This window comes from Echiichthys vipera (assembly GCF_963691815.1).
Source record: "Echiichthys vipera genome assembly, chromosome: 15".
Lineage (NCBI taxonomy): Eukaryota > Metazoa > Chordata > Actinopteri > Perciformes > Trachinidae > Echiichthys > Echiichthys vipera.
In genome coordinates, this window is record NC_139840.1 from 17,694,754 (window position 1) to 17,709,674 (window position 14,921).

Sequence of the window (14,921 nt, forward strand, 5' to 3'; positions counted from 1 at the left end):
CATGCTATTTGGTGAGTCACTTGCATGAAATGTTGAATATATCTCTTCCCTTAATCCTAAATATACCCATGAGTGGATGAAACTCTTGTTGACAATCAGTCACATGCATCCAAACGGACACAATAATATGGATCTACAGTATGATATAATCGCCGATCTGCAATACCAGCAATTATCTGTACTGAGCTGCAACCTATTATTGATATCCAGAGATGTGCTTAACATGTCCTGGTCTGATCATATCTACATGTACTTTGAAACTCTAATCTACTAAGATAAAACAACAATAAAGATAGCAGAGCTCGCTGCCCTGCAACTAGTACGCTCATTACTGAACTGAAGATAATACTGGGCTCTTTGTCATAGATTAGTGGATTTTAATGCAAATCTGAGTAAGGGATAGGGATCACATAGGGTTCGGTGTATTAATTATTTCTTTCTTATAAAATATCAATGGATCCATCATGGCTGGTCCTTCATAAATCAGTGAACTCATATCTCACACTGGCTCCATGGAGATTTACCTTACTAACCTTGGACCTTTCCCATGAAAAAAATCATATATATATATATATATATACAAGGATTTTTGACCATTTGTTATTGAGTTGTTTTTTTATTCTACAAAGACTCTCATGAGCTGTAAAATTAATGTCTGTCTGCACAAAGTGTTCAAATCTAACCCTTCAGACTGCTTCAGAGAGGATGTTTTCACATGATGTTATATATATAGATGAGATAGGAATAATAAAATAATATTTATTATTAGGGCTGTACAGAATAGTTCAAAGCTTCGAACTTTTTGCAAGTGTATTCCTTCTGTTTAAACACGACACTTCTGCACAGTTGCAGATAAAATTTCTGCAAATATTACTTGTAGTAAACTATTTTTAGATTTGGATTAACGGGGATGGCTGCGTAGAATTTTTTTGGGATCTGAATATTTCCAATAACTCCAGTGTTGTTCCTGTCATAGCAGCATGTTGCTATAAGCCTATTATTTCATGATTCATTTATTATTAGTTTAGCATGTATTCATGTTGACAAAACTGAATAATTATATTCATTTTTAGATGTTTGATTCGATAAAATAAGACTACCTTAACTCATTTAATCTAATGAATCACTTAATTCAAACTGAGGATTTTGTTCGAGATGTTTTTGCTTTCTAAGGTTTGCTCCATATTAAATCTGTGTCTCCTTTTCTGTCTTCCCACATATTCACATCCCTCTCTGCCCTGAAACCTTTGAACAGATAAGAAGGGGACTACACCCCAGAGAAAACAAACTTTAAAAAAAATGTACAAAAGAAAATATGTGATGTCTCAGTCTACTTTGAACAGTCTGATAAAAAAAAATCATCTGAAGAGAAAAGAAGATTCCCCTTCAGTTATTTAAGCTCCCAGATCTGCTCACAAGTCTCTTTCCCAAGAGGCGTTACAATACTTTGAAGTGGAGACAGTCATTGAAGGATTGTGTTGTTGATGATATTCATTTTGGAAACTAGAGGACAGACTATTGATTCTACTTTTTCTGTCCTGAAGAGAAGCACGTTAGCTCTGCCCTCCCCTCTGTGATAATAGTTAGATATGTCTTAACAAGTGAGCATGTTCCTCCTGTGTTGCTGCTCAGAGGACATATTACGTAATTGCTTTGCTTTATGGCGTGCATGCTTCGAAATAGCCCGAAACAAATGATTATGGCAATAAAGATAAGCAATGGTGAGGCGCCGTGAAGACGTGCTATAGAAAAACAAAAATACTGAGTTGCCATTGTTAAACTTTGGTTATAGATGAAACTTCACAGCAGCAAATGTCTTTTTGACAGACACACAGAAGCGGGGGGAAAAAGTCCACTTTGACCAATTTTGAGAAAATCTCAATTGAATTTATAGTGAGTTTTGTAAAAGTTTGGGAGACTCACTAAGAAGTGTCTAAGGGCTGTTGTTCCTAACTTTTTTTTTAGCTTGAGTCCCTTTAAAACAACAACTGACAACAAAATTTCATGACAACCGATCCAATAGTTGTTTAATTTCACTCAAAACCACTGAAATAAACCTCTCTTTCTTTGGTCCTCCTCCTGTTAATTATCTCATGACCGTGGGGCTCCCAGTTCCCCGGTTGGGAACCACTGTGATATGGGACTGAGTGTTGAAAAAAACAAAAAAGTACCTATATGATATTCATTATACTTGTGAAATATCCGTTTCAACAAGAAAAGAGCAGCAGGTTTTTGTTTCTATCATCCTGAGTGATGAACCAGGCAAACATCTTTTTAAATAAACTTGAACTTTCTACTCTCAGATGGAGTTAAAAGCATGACTTTTCTCCACCTTCTGCCTTTGAAAGCAATATAAAAATAGCACTAAATCAACCTTGTCTAACAAAAAAATGAATGTGAAACCACCCAGGGGAATCAAATCCTTATCTTGATGACATCAGTGGTCGCTCTGGGCTACCTATGGTCAACTTTGAGTGATTAATCTGTCTGCTAAACACCTGATTGGACAGTGATCAGCTGGCTTCAGGGAAATACAGCTGTGTGATATGGGCTTTCAACTTTGTCCTTGCAACAGACTCAGGTGTTCCTCCCAGACGTCAAAGCCAGAGAGACGAACGTATTGAACTGGTTGTGTGTTTTTATTCCTGCTGGATAGTTTCACTGTGATTTCATCAGCTGCTGCTTTAATGTTGGAATTATGACGCTGAATACAGACAAGGTAAGACAAATCTGTCATTGGATTACTAGGTGCAGCTATTGGTTTGTGTGTAAGAGAGTGAGACAGACTGAGTGTGCTTAAAAGCAGTTTTAAAGTAGGTTAAAAGTGTATTAATCATATTTTAAAACAATCTGGCGGTAAAGCTGATTCTCCTGAGAAACCGAGGAAAACCTCCACTTTAAACCCGTCACTCAGAGTAGTTCTTCTTTTTCAGGTGCATGGTGGGATGGACATCATTGACCTCCTGCTCCGAAACACAGATGAAACCACCGGTTGCCATAGCAACCAACCGTGGGCTATCACTATTCATGAAGTGAGTAATGTGGTCATTTCTTCACAGTTCACTCCTGAGCAGAGTCACTCAAGGGAAAACATGATCACAGCCATAAATCTCATAAACATCTGACTGCTGAATGTGATCTGTATTCTCAACAAGGGACGTGTGTTATTGCTGCATCTATGAATATATAGGAGCTAATTCAATTTCATTATGTTTCCCTGTTTGGTTGCAACTGAGAGCGAGGGCAAGATGGCAAAGAGTCACAGGCAAATGAGCTCAACAAATGGAGTGGATGTTCTGTTTATGTTCTCGTCTGTGCTCATGTGTGGGAATATGATCATCTGATTAAAGGAATACTTCACCCGCAAAATGAACATTTGCGCATCAGTTAGTGTTGCCTTGGATTCATGAAGAAAACGTTATTGTTGTGAGAATCAAAATAAAAAAAACTGGGGAAATTCTTGATGCATTGAAGTAATAGAGGTCTACATTTAACAACAGCTTGTGCACTATAATCAAAGTCTTGTTCATCCAGTGTTTGCTCAGTACTTCCCAAAGATGCGTTATAGCTAAAAACTGTACTGATGTACTACACTTTCACATAAACAGTTTCCCCTAGCCTAATTATATAATAATAATAATAATAATAATAATAATAATAATAATAATAATAATAATAATAATAATAATATCAATAAAGTTTATTCACATTGCACTTTTCCAAAATAGGGTTTACAAAGTATTTTAGAGATTAAAAACAATACAAAAAACATAAACATGAAATATTTGAATCCTAAAAACAACGAGAGCAATATCACCAAAAGAAACCCAACTATAGTTCAAATAAAGCAATAGGAAATAAAACGTAATGTGTGGGGAGGAAGATAGAAGGACCACAGGAAGGTTAGACTATAAAAGCATTTTAAGAGGAGTCTTAAAAGAAGAAATAGACTTAACCATCCTGAGGAGATCCTCTGGAAGGGGTAGCAGAAGTGTTGTGAATATAAAGGTTGTAGCGAAAACGCATGTGTTTGGGAAGTACTGAGCGTATGACTGGATAAACTAGACTTGGATTATACTGCAGGAGCTGTGTGAGAGTTTGTGAACAGTTTTGATTTAGTTTTGCTGTTATTAAACAAGGTCCCTGTTACTTCAGTGCATCAAGACTTCTCTGTTCCCAAAGTAAACAAAGTTTTCTTCATTCTTCATTCAAGGCCACACTCTGTGAGGAGTTGATATACAAATGTTCATAAGTATTCCTTTAAGCCAGTCTGTCCAGCTTTGGTGGTGTCATGGGACAGTGCTTACATACCCTCCTCATCCTCCTCCTCCTCCTCCTCCACCTCCACAGGCCCTGAGCCCCGAGGGAAGTGTTGCCGATGACTTCCTGGAAGCCCTGCTGGGTGGGAGCGACTCCTCAGCTCCAGCATCCCCCCTGTGGTCTCCCTGCACCACTGACAGCGGCATCAACGAGGACGTCCTTGCAGATCACAAAGACAGCTTTCACCTGCCCTTATGCACAGCTATTCAAGCCTTTCACACGCAGTCTTACCCTCAGCTACCACCTCCGGACAATCAGCCACCAAATGAAAAAACATCTCACATTTCCATTGATCTGGGTAAGAAAAACATTTACGAAACCTGCAACGACAGAGTGAGCAGAATAGTAGATTGAGCACAAATGTCATGTTAAGATGCACAAAAACTAGATGAGACAAAGTGAACTAGGGCAGTGGACCGCCAGCTGTAAATCGAAGCCCTTGGTCACCAGATTTATCCATTTATGCTTTCTGTTGCAGAATAATGAGACTAACTGATTGACTAATGGAGCCTCTTGACAGTTAAGGGTCCTTTCAGAGAGGAAACCTATGGTTTTCCCATTTCGGAGTATTTGTAAAGGATAAAAGGTGCAATTCATAATGTGAGGAAAATTTCTTTTGAGAGCTTTTGAATAATGGTCTCCTTTCACACTGCTGATGATTGACCCCCTCGGTGCAAAAATACTTTGACTGAGTATGTAATAATAATAACAATATGTAAAATAAGACATGTATGTCTGAGTGTTTTCTAAAGAACAGCAGGGTGCAGCAGTCACAGAGGTCTAATTCAAGACGAAGGCAGCAACCTAGATATTTTAGCATATAGGTGTAATTTTGTGAATCTGCTGTTTTACTGGTTTAATCTGCAGGCTGGGAGTCTGATGATCTCCAAGATCGGTTTGGCATTGCGCACTACCTCACTACGAACCAAACCTCGCCCCGGTCGTTCAGCCAGACTCTCACAGTGAAGGATCTGCTGCTTTGCCCGGGACAGAAAGTAAGGAGGGAAGAGTTGAAAATGTCTGTGAAATAATTAAACTTTGTCAAACTCTCTTACTCATGGGGGACATCAAATAAAAACCAATTCCATCAGAGTGGTCTGAATAAATAAAACGTAGCCTGAACTGTACGGTCCACTGCTTCTCTGTATAATTTGACCAGACAGCCTTGTGGTGACCTGCCCCCCACTGTCTGAGAACAAGAGAGCACCCTAATGAAATGAACAGAATTTTATGAACTGCTCCACTCCAGTGCATTCATCTGGGAAACTGCCAAGAGTGTCACTTTAACTGTGATATTCTGTCCATCTGGTTCACAGTCTCAACAAATCCCCCAGCATTCCCTGCAGGAGCTTGTGCTTAATGAGGATGAGAGGAAGCTTCTGGCTAAAGAAGGGGTGAGCTTACCCAGCAAACTGCCCCTGTCCAAGGTGAGCAAGAAACACTTCCACATATGTAGGGCACACACACATACACACACACACACACACACACACAGAGTTACTGCCTCCTGTCTCTCTGGCACACACATATGTGTATCAAAATCTAAATCTGTATCCCCACTTACACAACATCTGCCAGTTGCCAACCCAGTTTCCCCTTACTTCCCCTTTTCTTCTTCATTCTCTCGTGTCCCTATCCTCCCATGTGTTCCATCACCGTGACAAGTTTGAAGAGAGGGTTTTGAAGAAGATCCGACGGAAAATCCGCAACAAGCGCTCGGCTCAGGAAAGTCGGAAGAAGAAGAGGGAATATGTTGATAGTCTGGAGGGAAGGTAGGAGCTCAACCACCTCACTCAACAATATATTATTTTATGTTCATGCGTTGGCCTAGAAAATTAAACTTTTATTTGCAGTGATTTGCTCTGAAGCAGTCTATAACGAGCCTGCTTTGTCATACACTTAATTAACTGTAACAAACTGATGCATGGAGAGGATGGCAACATCTTTTTCAAAGAAAGAAATGTGCAGTTTCTTATCATCGTTGAAAAAGCAGAAAACTTTTCCTTTTGCTGAAACGTGGGGTTTTTCCTTAAAAAAGAAAAGAGCTCCTTAGGCTCAGAGGAAATTCACAGCAACAGAGGTGGTTTGTTAAAGAAAAAAGACAAAGCTGAGTGGTGGTATCTGTCATGGCTGAGCACACAAAGAAAGACCAGATACTTACAGAAACCCAAACTTTTTCTCAAGAGAAAAAGGCTTCACGCATCTGTACATGAAGTTAATTGATGTCTGGGAAATTCTGCCCATAGAAATAACACTGACATCACTGATGTTGCCTTAAGCAAAACACAAGGATCCTACAGAATCTACCCATTGATATTTTTGATAATTACCAATTTCAACAGACATTATATTAGGTTATTGAGATTGTAAATGAAAGTACTATGAGAATAAAAGTAAAATGCCTGTCTGTATGCTACGGTCTGGCTGCAAAACACTTTGTGATAGTCAAAAAAAGCTCTGGCTCGTTTGTATTTCTTTAAATCAATCACAGTTGAGCTGTGCAAAGCCCCACATGCAGCTTCGGTGCTTTTGGAAAACAGCAGTGGAGATAACAGAATGGTAGATTAATGCCTGACATCCAGTCTGTCATGATTTATGTCTGCAGTGTACATCCAGTAAGCAAGACTGTATCTAATACAACAAACATATTTATACTAATATATATGGAAAAACATGGGTAGTTTAGGGGAGACATATAATGAATGAACAATCCCAGAATTAGAAGATTTTCCAGCACATTCAGAACATTTAGCATAAACAGTGCAGCTGTGCGCGTTTTGATTTCAGGGTCAGTTGAACAAAAAACACTGTACGGTGTGATAGCAGCTAACCACACTGCGTAAAAGCTAGAGCAGGGATTAAGTGGAAGTTGAAAAAAACATGCTATGCTGTAACATCTCACAATAGAGGAGCAAGAGGTTTTGCCAAGATGGAGCTCAGTTTAGTCCTGCTGCTCTACCTCCACGCTGTGCAGAATGAGCCCTATCACACAGCCAGCCTCTGCCAGCAAATTTCTTAATCCTGCCTGCCTCCCACACGTTGGCTCTTCCTCCCTATCACACCTCCGCAAACAATGCAGCGTGGTAGAGCTTGTTATTTGATTCTTATGTTAAAGACTCTTCGAAAAAGGGCAATGCAGCAAAATGACTACAGACCCTGTGTGTCAGGCCGCTCCAGGTGTATTCTTCAGCTTGTCTGAGGTGTTTGTACAGTTGAACTGCTATGACGCTGAGCTTCAGATTATTCTAAAACTTGCCATCAGGGATTAATTTCAGAAGACTGGAATATTTGAGACTGGGTGTTCTGTGTAAGTTTGGGGTCCTTGGTTTGGTCATCTATAAACCAAGAAAACTATGGTGTTTTCCATCTGAATCGACAAACATGAATTTTTAAATGATATTTTTATGTCTGAAACAGTTTGTGTGTTTCTACCTTCTGTCAAAAAATAATGCAAAACCGATTATGTGTCGACAGCAGGAGCTCAAAGTTGCCAAACAAACATTTGTCCACATAACATTTCTTTTCTTTTTAAATCCATAATAATGTAATAGGAGCTTTAAATACAGTGTGCTGTCAACATCTTATCCAAGCATGAGCTCTGTTGCCTCCAGATGAGAAAAGTTTTACAATAACATTGTCGCTCCCAGTGAAGAGAATCAGCATTTGTTGATAATTAACCCAGCTGCAAGCGAAGCGTATTGACGTGGTATCATGATCAGATGTGGTTCAGCTCAATCATAATGGAGCATGAGTCACAGCAACAGCAGAAGCAGAACGGGGTGTGAGATAGCATTCACACAGACAGATATTGGCAAAGAGAGAAACTTAGAGGAGACAATAACACATCATAACACAGTATTATATAATACCCTTCTTTCCTAACTTAATAAATATGCCCCTCTCTTTCTCTTTCCGTAGGATGTCTGCATGTAGTGCTCACAACCTCAAGCTGCAGAGAAAGATCCAGCAGTTGGAGGAGACCAACAAGTGAGTCCTCGAATCAGCCAACAAGGGCTGAAATTATTACAGTTAATCACAATTTCCCAAAACTCAAGGGAACATCTTCAAAATACTTGTTTTAAACCAACAGTCCAGACCTCAATTATGTGCAATTTACAGAGATTTAAAAACAGAGAAAAGCTGCAAATGATCACATTTGAGTGGCTGGAATCATTAGCTGTTGTCATTTTTATTTAATAATGCGTTAAAGGAAGTATACATCACCCTTAAAATGCCCCCTTCACCGTTGACACATGTAAGAAAGACATCACATTAAAAGTAACATGTTCCTTTAAACTAATATGCTGCTGCTAATCTGAAATGATTGAGAGAGGATGACTGACAGAGGAGCCTCATGCTAGAATGTAGTTGCTAATGTAACTGGAATACTGCGACAATCGCAATTTACCAGGCTCTCAAAACTCAGATAAAACTGTGGAACTGGACGGCCCTGATATGAAAATATGAATCAAGATTCTGTTTCTGCATTGCCTATTTCTCCACTAAAATGTTTTCAAAAACAAATTTTGGAGTACTGTTTAGCTGTATTTGACAAAATTTTGTGGCCCACTCGCCATTTTTTCCCCTCAAAACAGACCAAGCAACCTTTCAACTGTCACTCAGGGCTGCAGTATTAGCATTATTAGCGCTGCAGTGTTTAATTGTTTACACAGTAGAATGGAGGAGACTAACACTGAGCTGAAGTAGAAATACTTTGCTGCAACGTGTTACTGTAAAAAATACCAAATATCCGAATCCTAAAATTGAAAGCAGAATACCAACGGAATGAACAGAAAATCCAAATAGTCGAGTATTGATTTCCAGCTCTACACCATTGGTAACGTCCTTTGGAAATCAAAAAATGAACTGAGAGCACTACGAGATTCCAGACTAATACGCATCTGCAAATTCTTGTGTCATTCTCTCTTTACTGCCTCTGTTGTCATACATCTGTCTGAATTCAGATTTTGTCCGCGGCCCCTCCCTCTCCAGATTCTGACAACCAACTCAACCTCAACTCGTTTAGAATCAGGACCGAGGAAGTTCAGTGGAAAAAAGCCAGAATACAAATACCAATTCTAAAACATCAAGCTGTGTTCTCCAACTCCTTCTTCGTCCTGTCATCACATTATGCTGCTTTTTTCCTGATGTTGGCACAGTGCTGGTTGAAATTAAACGAAATGCGGAAAGAGGCCGCGTGTATCTGCGCTTTGCTGCCTCTTGGTGCTCTTCTTTTTGTTGTTATTGTTACCAGTAATCACAGACGCTTGAATTATTACGCCTTTATTTCAATAAACATGTGGTCTCTTTTGTCTCATTTGAATGGCAGTGATCTGCTGCAGCAGCTAAGCGGGCTACAGGCTCTCCTTCCCAACAGCTCGAGCAAAACAACACACAGAGGGACCTGCATCCTGGTGAGATGTGTAGCACAAAATTACATTGATTTACACCACTGAGTATTTGTTTAGACAGCATGATCTGCAAAAACTAAATAATAGATAGAGGCATAGATATATCATAGACACTACAGTCAGTGCCTGAGCGCACCGTAAAACCACTGCCTTTGTTCCGCTGTTGCTTACTGCTGTGATTACATTTAAGATTTTCATTTCACTCAAAAATATATGTAGGTTATGTCTAATAATGCCATTTCTTCTTTTTCCTGTACTTTCTGTTTTTATGTCCAGGTCTTGCTCCTCTCCGTCTCACTGCTCCTTTCCTCAAATCTTCGGCCAGACCCCTACAGCCAGCCCAGCCAGGGAGAGTACACACAGACTAAAGGTGTGTAAACATCACACTCACACTTTCTCTCTCTCTCTCTCTCTCTCTCTCTCTCTATATATATATATATATATATATATATATATATATATATATATATATATATATAAACACACTCAAAAACGCCTCAATAATTCTCTCCATGATGCCTCTGCCTCTCAGTGCCATCTCGCGCCCTGCAGTCGATGGACGAAGTGCGAGACATCCCTCCTCTTCCTCTCTTCTCTCCAACTCCAGGGGCTTTGAGGCCCTGTGCATGCTGATGGAGAAGCTCTGACCCTGGGCAGATATCCCCATGGTAGATTTACAGCCCTCACACCACCAGGGTCACAGGCAACCACTGATCTCCTCAGAGATGTAGAGCAGGCTTGCTTGCAGGAGCAGCATCCAAATGAGCAGTTTGATTGCTTTTCCGTGCCTGTTTTTCACTGCAGAGACTGAGTAAGGTATTATGGTGTTATTATGGTGTTATTATGGTACCATCCACTCCTGCAAACAAGCAGGTAGTTTAAAAATTGAACTGAAATTCACTCGCTCAGATGGAGGTCATTGTGCAGGTCATCCAAACAGATGTAATTTTTCATTTTGCTTTGGAAAGCAGCCTATGGGATCTGGTGGAGCTTGTATTAAATATACAGTATATATATATACTACATACTTCTGCAAGATATAGGAGTGTATGATCTGTTAAACAACATAAATGTATATTCACTTCTTTTTATTATTTACTTTTAATGTATATGTAAGTTTACCAAAAATAATTTGCATTTTGTAACAGCTCAGTGCAATGCTGGCAAAGCACAAGAGAATTAAAAAGTTTTACTCCAGTGTTTCTTTCATTATTAATGCTTTGTGTCTAGTTTGGATGACATTCACATTCCAACGATAATGAGGCAATATGTGAAAAACAATCAAAAAGCAATGATTTGGGTCCCCAAAAATTAATGACTTTATGAGTAAAAGCTGCTGGATGACTTTTCAAAACATCTTCATGAAAGTTGTGGACTTCAATTTAAAAATAAATAGTGGAAAGCATATCTCAGAGTTAAGGTCTGTGTTGTTATTATGTTTGTGGAAACATAATTAACCTAATTTGAAGTGCCTTTGTCTAGTGGGGTCCAAAAAATAGTTATTTCATTTGAGGGATAATTAATGAATTAGGTCTATCCATTGTGCAGCATCACACATAAAGTCCTCTGTCCCACATCTGTTCAAAACATCTATTGTTTTCTTTCTCACCTCTGTTGCTGTCCACAATACATAATTTATACAGCTTTATCTATTTCGCAGGATCTCAAAACACAGAATTTCACCAGATCGATGCCTGCCTCTGCTCACTGTAATAATAAACTCAGTGGAGGCCAGTTCCACACACTGCTCTTTACTCACTGGATGTGTTGACATTTTACTGATACAGTTTGCAGACGGAGCTGTAGCTAACACCGAGAACAATATGAGGTCTTATCCTTTGTGTTTTTGGAAATCTGGAGGATTAACAGTTTAACATGAATAAGAGTTTGTGTCCTATTATCACACACATACCACACATGTTGGGGGTTTAAATCTGATTCTGATATTTTTTTTTAGATTCAACTTGAAAAGCAAACCAGACTAAGATCTCTACAGCCGTGCTCGCAGCTCTGCGAGGCTGTCCTGGGGCACAGTGGTGCTTTGAGCTAAATGCTAATACGCTCGCCTGCTCACAATGATCTTACCTTATTGTAGTTTCATGTGCATGACAACCTTTGTACACACAATACAAGGCGTATCTAAGACTGATGGGAATAGCTTTAGTTTAGCAAGTATTTCAAAATTTTTATTTTCCCTGCACAACAAAATTAAGCCATCCTGACTGTGCATTCACAAATATATTCAGCAACACTTGGGCCCACAGGCGACTGTCCTCTCTCCCTTTCTCTTCACCCTCTTCCGCTCAGACTTCAACTATTGCACAGTCCTGCCCTCTTCAGGAGTTTTCTGATGACTCAGCAATAGTTAGCGGCACTGGAAACAGGGATGAAAGTGAATACATCCAGGGGGTCTCTGTGGACACTGTAGAGGAGTATAAGTACCTGGGGGTGAACTTCAATAATAAGTTGAACTGGTCTAAAAACGCAGAGGCTGTGTACAAAAAGGGCCAAAGTCGACTCTTCTTCCTGAGGAGGCTGAGGTCCTTTAACATCTGCCGGACGATGCTGAGGATGTTTTATGAGTCTGTTTCCAGTGTGATCTTCTTCGCTGTAACATGCTGAGGCAGTGGGCTGAAGGTCGCAGACACCAACAGACTGAACAAACTGATCAGAGGGGGCGGTGATGTCGTTGGGGAGGAGCTGGACACCCTGACGACCATGGCAGAGAGGAGGATGCTGTCCAAGCTCCGGTCTATCCTGGACAATGTCTCCTGCCCTCTCTACGACACACTGGCCCAGCAGAGGAGCACCTTCAGCAGAAGACTCCTCACACCCAGATGCACCACAGAGCGCCACGGGAAATCTTTCCTGCCTGTGGTCATTAAACTATACAATGCATCCCTTAGAGAGTCTGTCACCCTCTCTCTGTAATACGGACTCAATCATAAACAATCTGTTCTTTGCACATTTTTACGGTACTTTGCATATTACTACAGTACTTTTGATCCGATTTTGTGGTTATTGCACATTGTTGAGTTGTGGAAAAAGGTAACACTTTGGGAATAGGCAAGGCAAGGCAAGGCAGCTTTATTTGTATAGCACTTTTCATACACAAGGCAGACTCAAAGTGCTTCACAGCACAACATGTCATGAATTCAAATGCATTACAGGAAGACAAAGAGAATAAAAACATAGACAATAATCAAAACAGTGCGGACGTTAAAAGTGCGAAGATTTAGCAGAAAGCTAAGGTGAACATAAAAGTTTTCAGTCTAGTTTTAAAAGTGGTCAGAGTCGGTGAAAGTCTCAAATCTTCAGGAAGTTTATTCCAGCTGTTTGTTGCATAATGACTGAAAGATGCTTTCCCTTGATTTGAGTTTACTCTGCGAACCACTAACAGATTGGCCTCAGAGGATCTTAGTGATCTAGGAGGCCAATAAATATATATATATATATATATATATTGTATAATCATAAATTTAGTCATAAACCAAAGGACCAAATAACGCTGGATAAAAAGTTAGGGGATTTACACAATCCGTTCTAGAAACTGACACATTTTTGAACAAACCCCCTGACCAATGGAGTATCCTCCTGACCCTAACCATTCAAGGTCAATGCCTAAACTCGACCATCGATCTACACATGTGAAGAACAGATCAGGCTGCCACAGTTATTACATCATGAGGGGGGCATGAATATCTGCACCACATATCATGATCATCATTCCAGTAGTTGTCAAGAAGTTTCACTCAAAACACAAAGCCAAACCTGCAATGGCTAGAGGGAACGTCCAATGTGTCTGTACTCCATTCTAAGGCAATCCATCAGATAGTTGTAGAGATATTTTAGTCTGGACCAAAGTGGTGGACCAGCTGAACAACCAACACTGCCATAGAATTTAGTCTCTCCCCAAGGGTTACCTACTGTACCTGCCAGCACCAGGCTTAAATTATTAGAAACATAATTCAGCCGGTAAATGACTAAATTTAAAAGTAATACATTCAAAATTCTGCAGAGTTTCGTTCATGGCTTGTCAAAAATTTCTTATGTGGGGTTCTGTTCAATTAAATGGATAAACCCAGGCTCCTGAACTGTGCAGAATAGGTGTCATTTACATTTAACAATCCTAAGATCCAAAAAACGGGTCAAATGGACAGAACTTTATAATTTAAAGACCGAATGATTTCAGAAAACCCAAACACCAAAACGATGAACACTGGGAGTCAGAGATGAGCATTGTGCTGCGGTGTTGTGATGGTGTGTGGCGCTTAGATGTACAGTAGGTAGAAACTCAGAGTTTAAATTATTCCAGGATTAAGCAGAGGTTCTGCAGCCTGACAGGTATCAGGGGAAAAGATCATTAAATTCAAATAGCTTACTTTGTCTATTCGTGGTTCTTGAACTTTTGAGCAAAGAAGCAAAAAAGTGAAATTCTGCGATCCTGAGTCGGAGTACTCTCACATTTCTCCATACACTCAAATGTATGGGGCACTTATACATTTTGCTGCCTTTATGATGATAACCATTTGGATTTTGTTTTGAATAAAATAGAAAGTATCTGTGAGACATATCTGGTAAAAATCATTGTTCCTGTACTTTTAAATGTGTTCAACTTTAGGTGGATATATTGGCCAGACCTTTCACTGACTTGATTCTGGATATGTAAGCTATTATATTAATCTTTTTTGTGCCTTTCTTATTGTGTTTTGCCCACGCTTGGATTTCCAACTACTTAAATAAAGAAAGTTTGTGTGACCACATCACCTTTCTGAGCCAAGGACTCAGTTAGAGGTACTGACTGTATCTTCGCCTTACACTGCTGCTGTATTATTTATTTATTTATATATTTATTTATGCAGAGTGAATTTAAGTCAAATATCTCTGCAAAGAATGTCAAAGAGGGAGCACATTTAATGTCCTTGATCCGATCTGTACTGATTCCAGGTCACACTCATTCATAATAATCTACATTTACATCTTTGTATACCTAATATTATATATTTTTTAACATTTATTTAATCAGGTAAGTTCCCTTGAGATTACAAAATCTTTTTTTTACAAAGGAGCCCTGACCATGATAACAGCACACTGTAATAATAAGTTCACCTTGAGAATCAAATCTGATTTAAAAGAATGACTGTATTTTCACCTTTTTCCCCAACAGAAATGTTCATGTTCACACATACA

At 39.4% G+C, this 14,921-nt stretch overlaps 1 protein-coding gene across 1 annotated transcript; it reads left to right on the forward strand.

Annotated features, from left to right (window-relative positions):
- Positions 1-2,698: 2,698 nt before the first annotated feature.
- LOC310957893 (cyclic AMP-responsive element-binding protein 3-like protein 3-B) lies at positions 2,699-10,378 on the forward strand (the record flags this gene model as incomplete). The annotated part of the gene is given in 11 exon segments (XM_083928631.1): positions 2,699-2,719; positions 2,934-3,032; positions 4,351-4,618; positions 5,188-5,315; positions 5,637-5,747; positions 5,986-6,092; positions 8,239-8,307; positions 9,650-9,734; positions 10,008-10,101; positions 10,264-10,319; positions 10,322-10,378. Coding segments are annotated over 11 exon segments (1,095 nt in total).
- Positions 10,379-14,921: the final 4,543 nt, after the last annotated feature.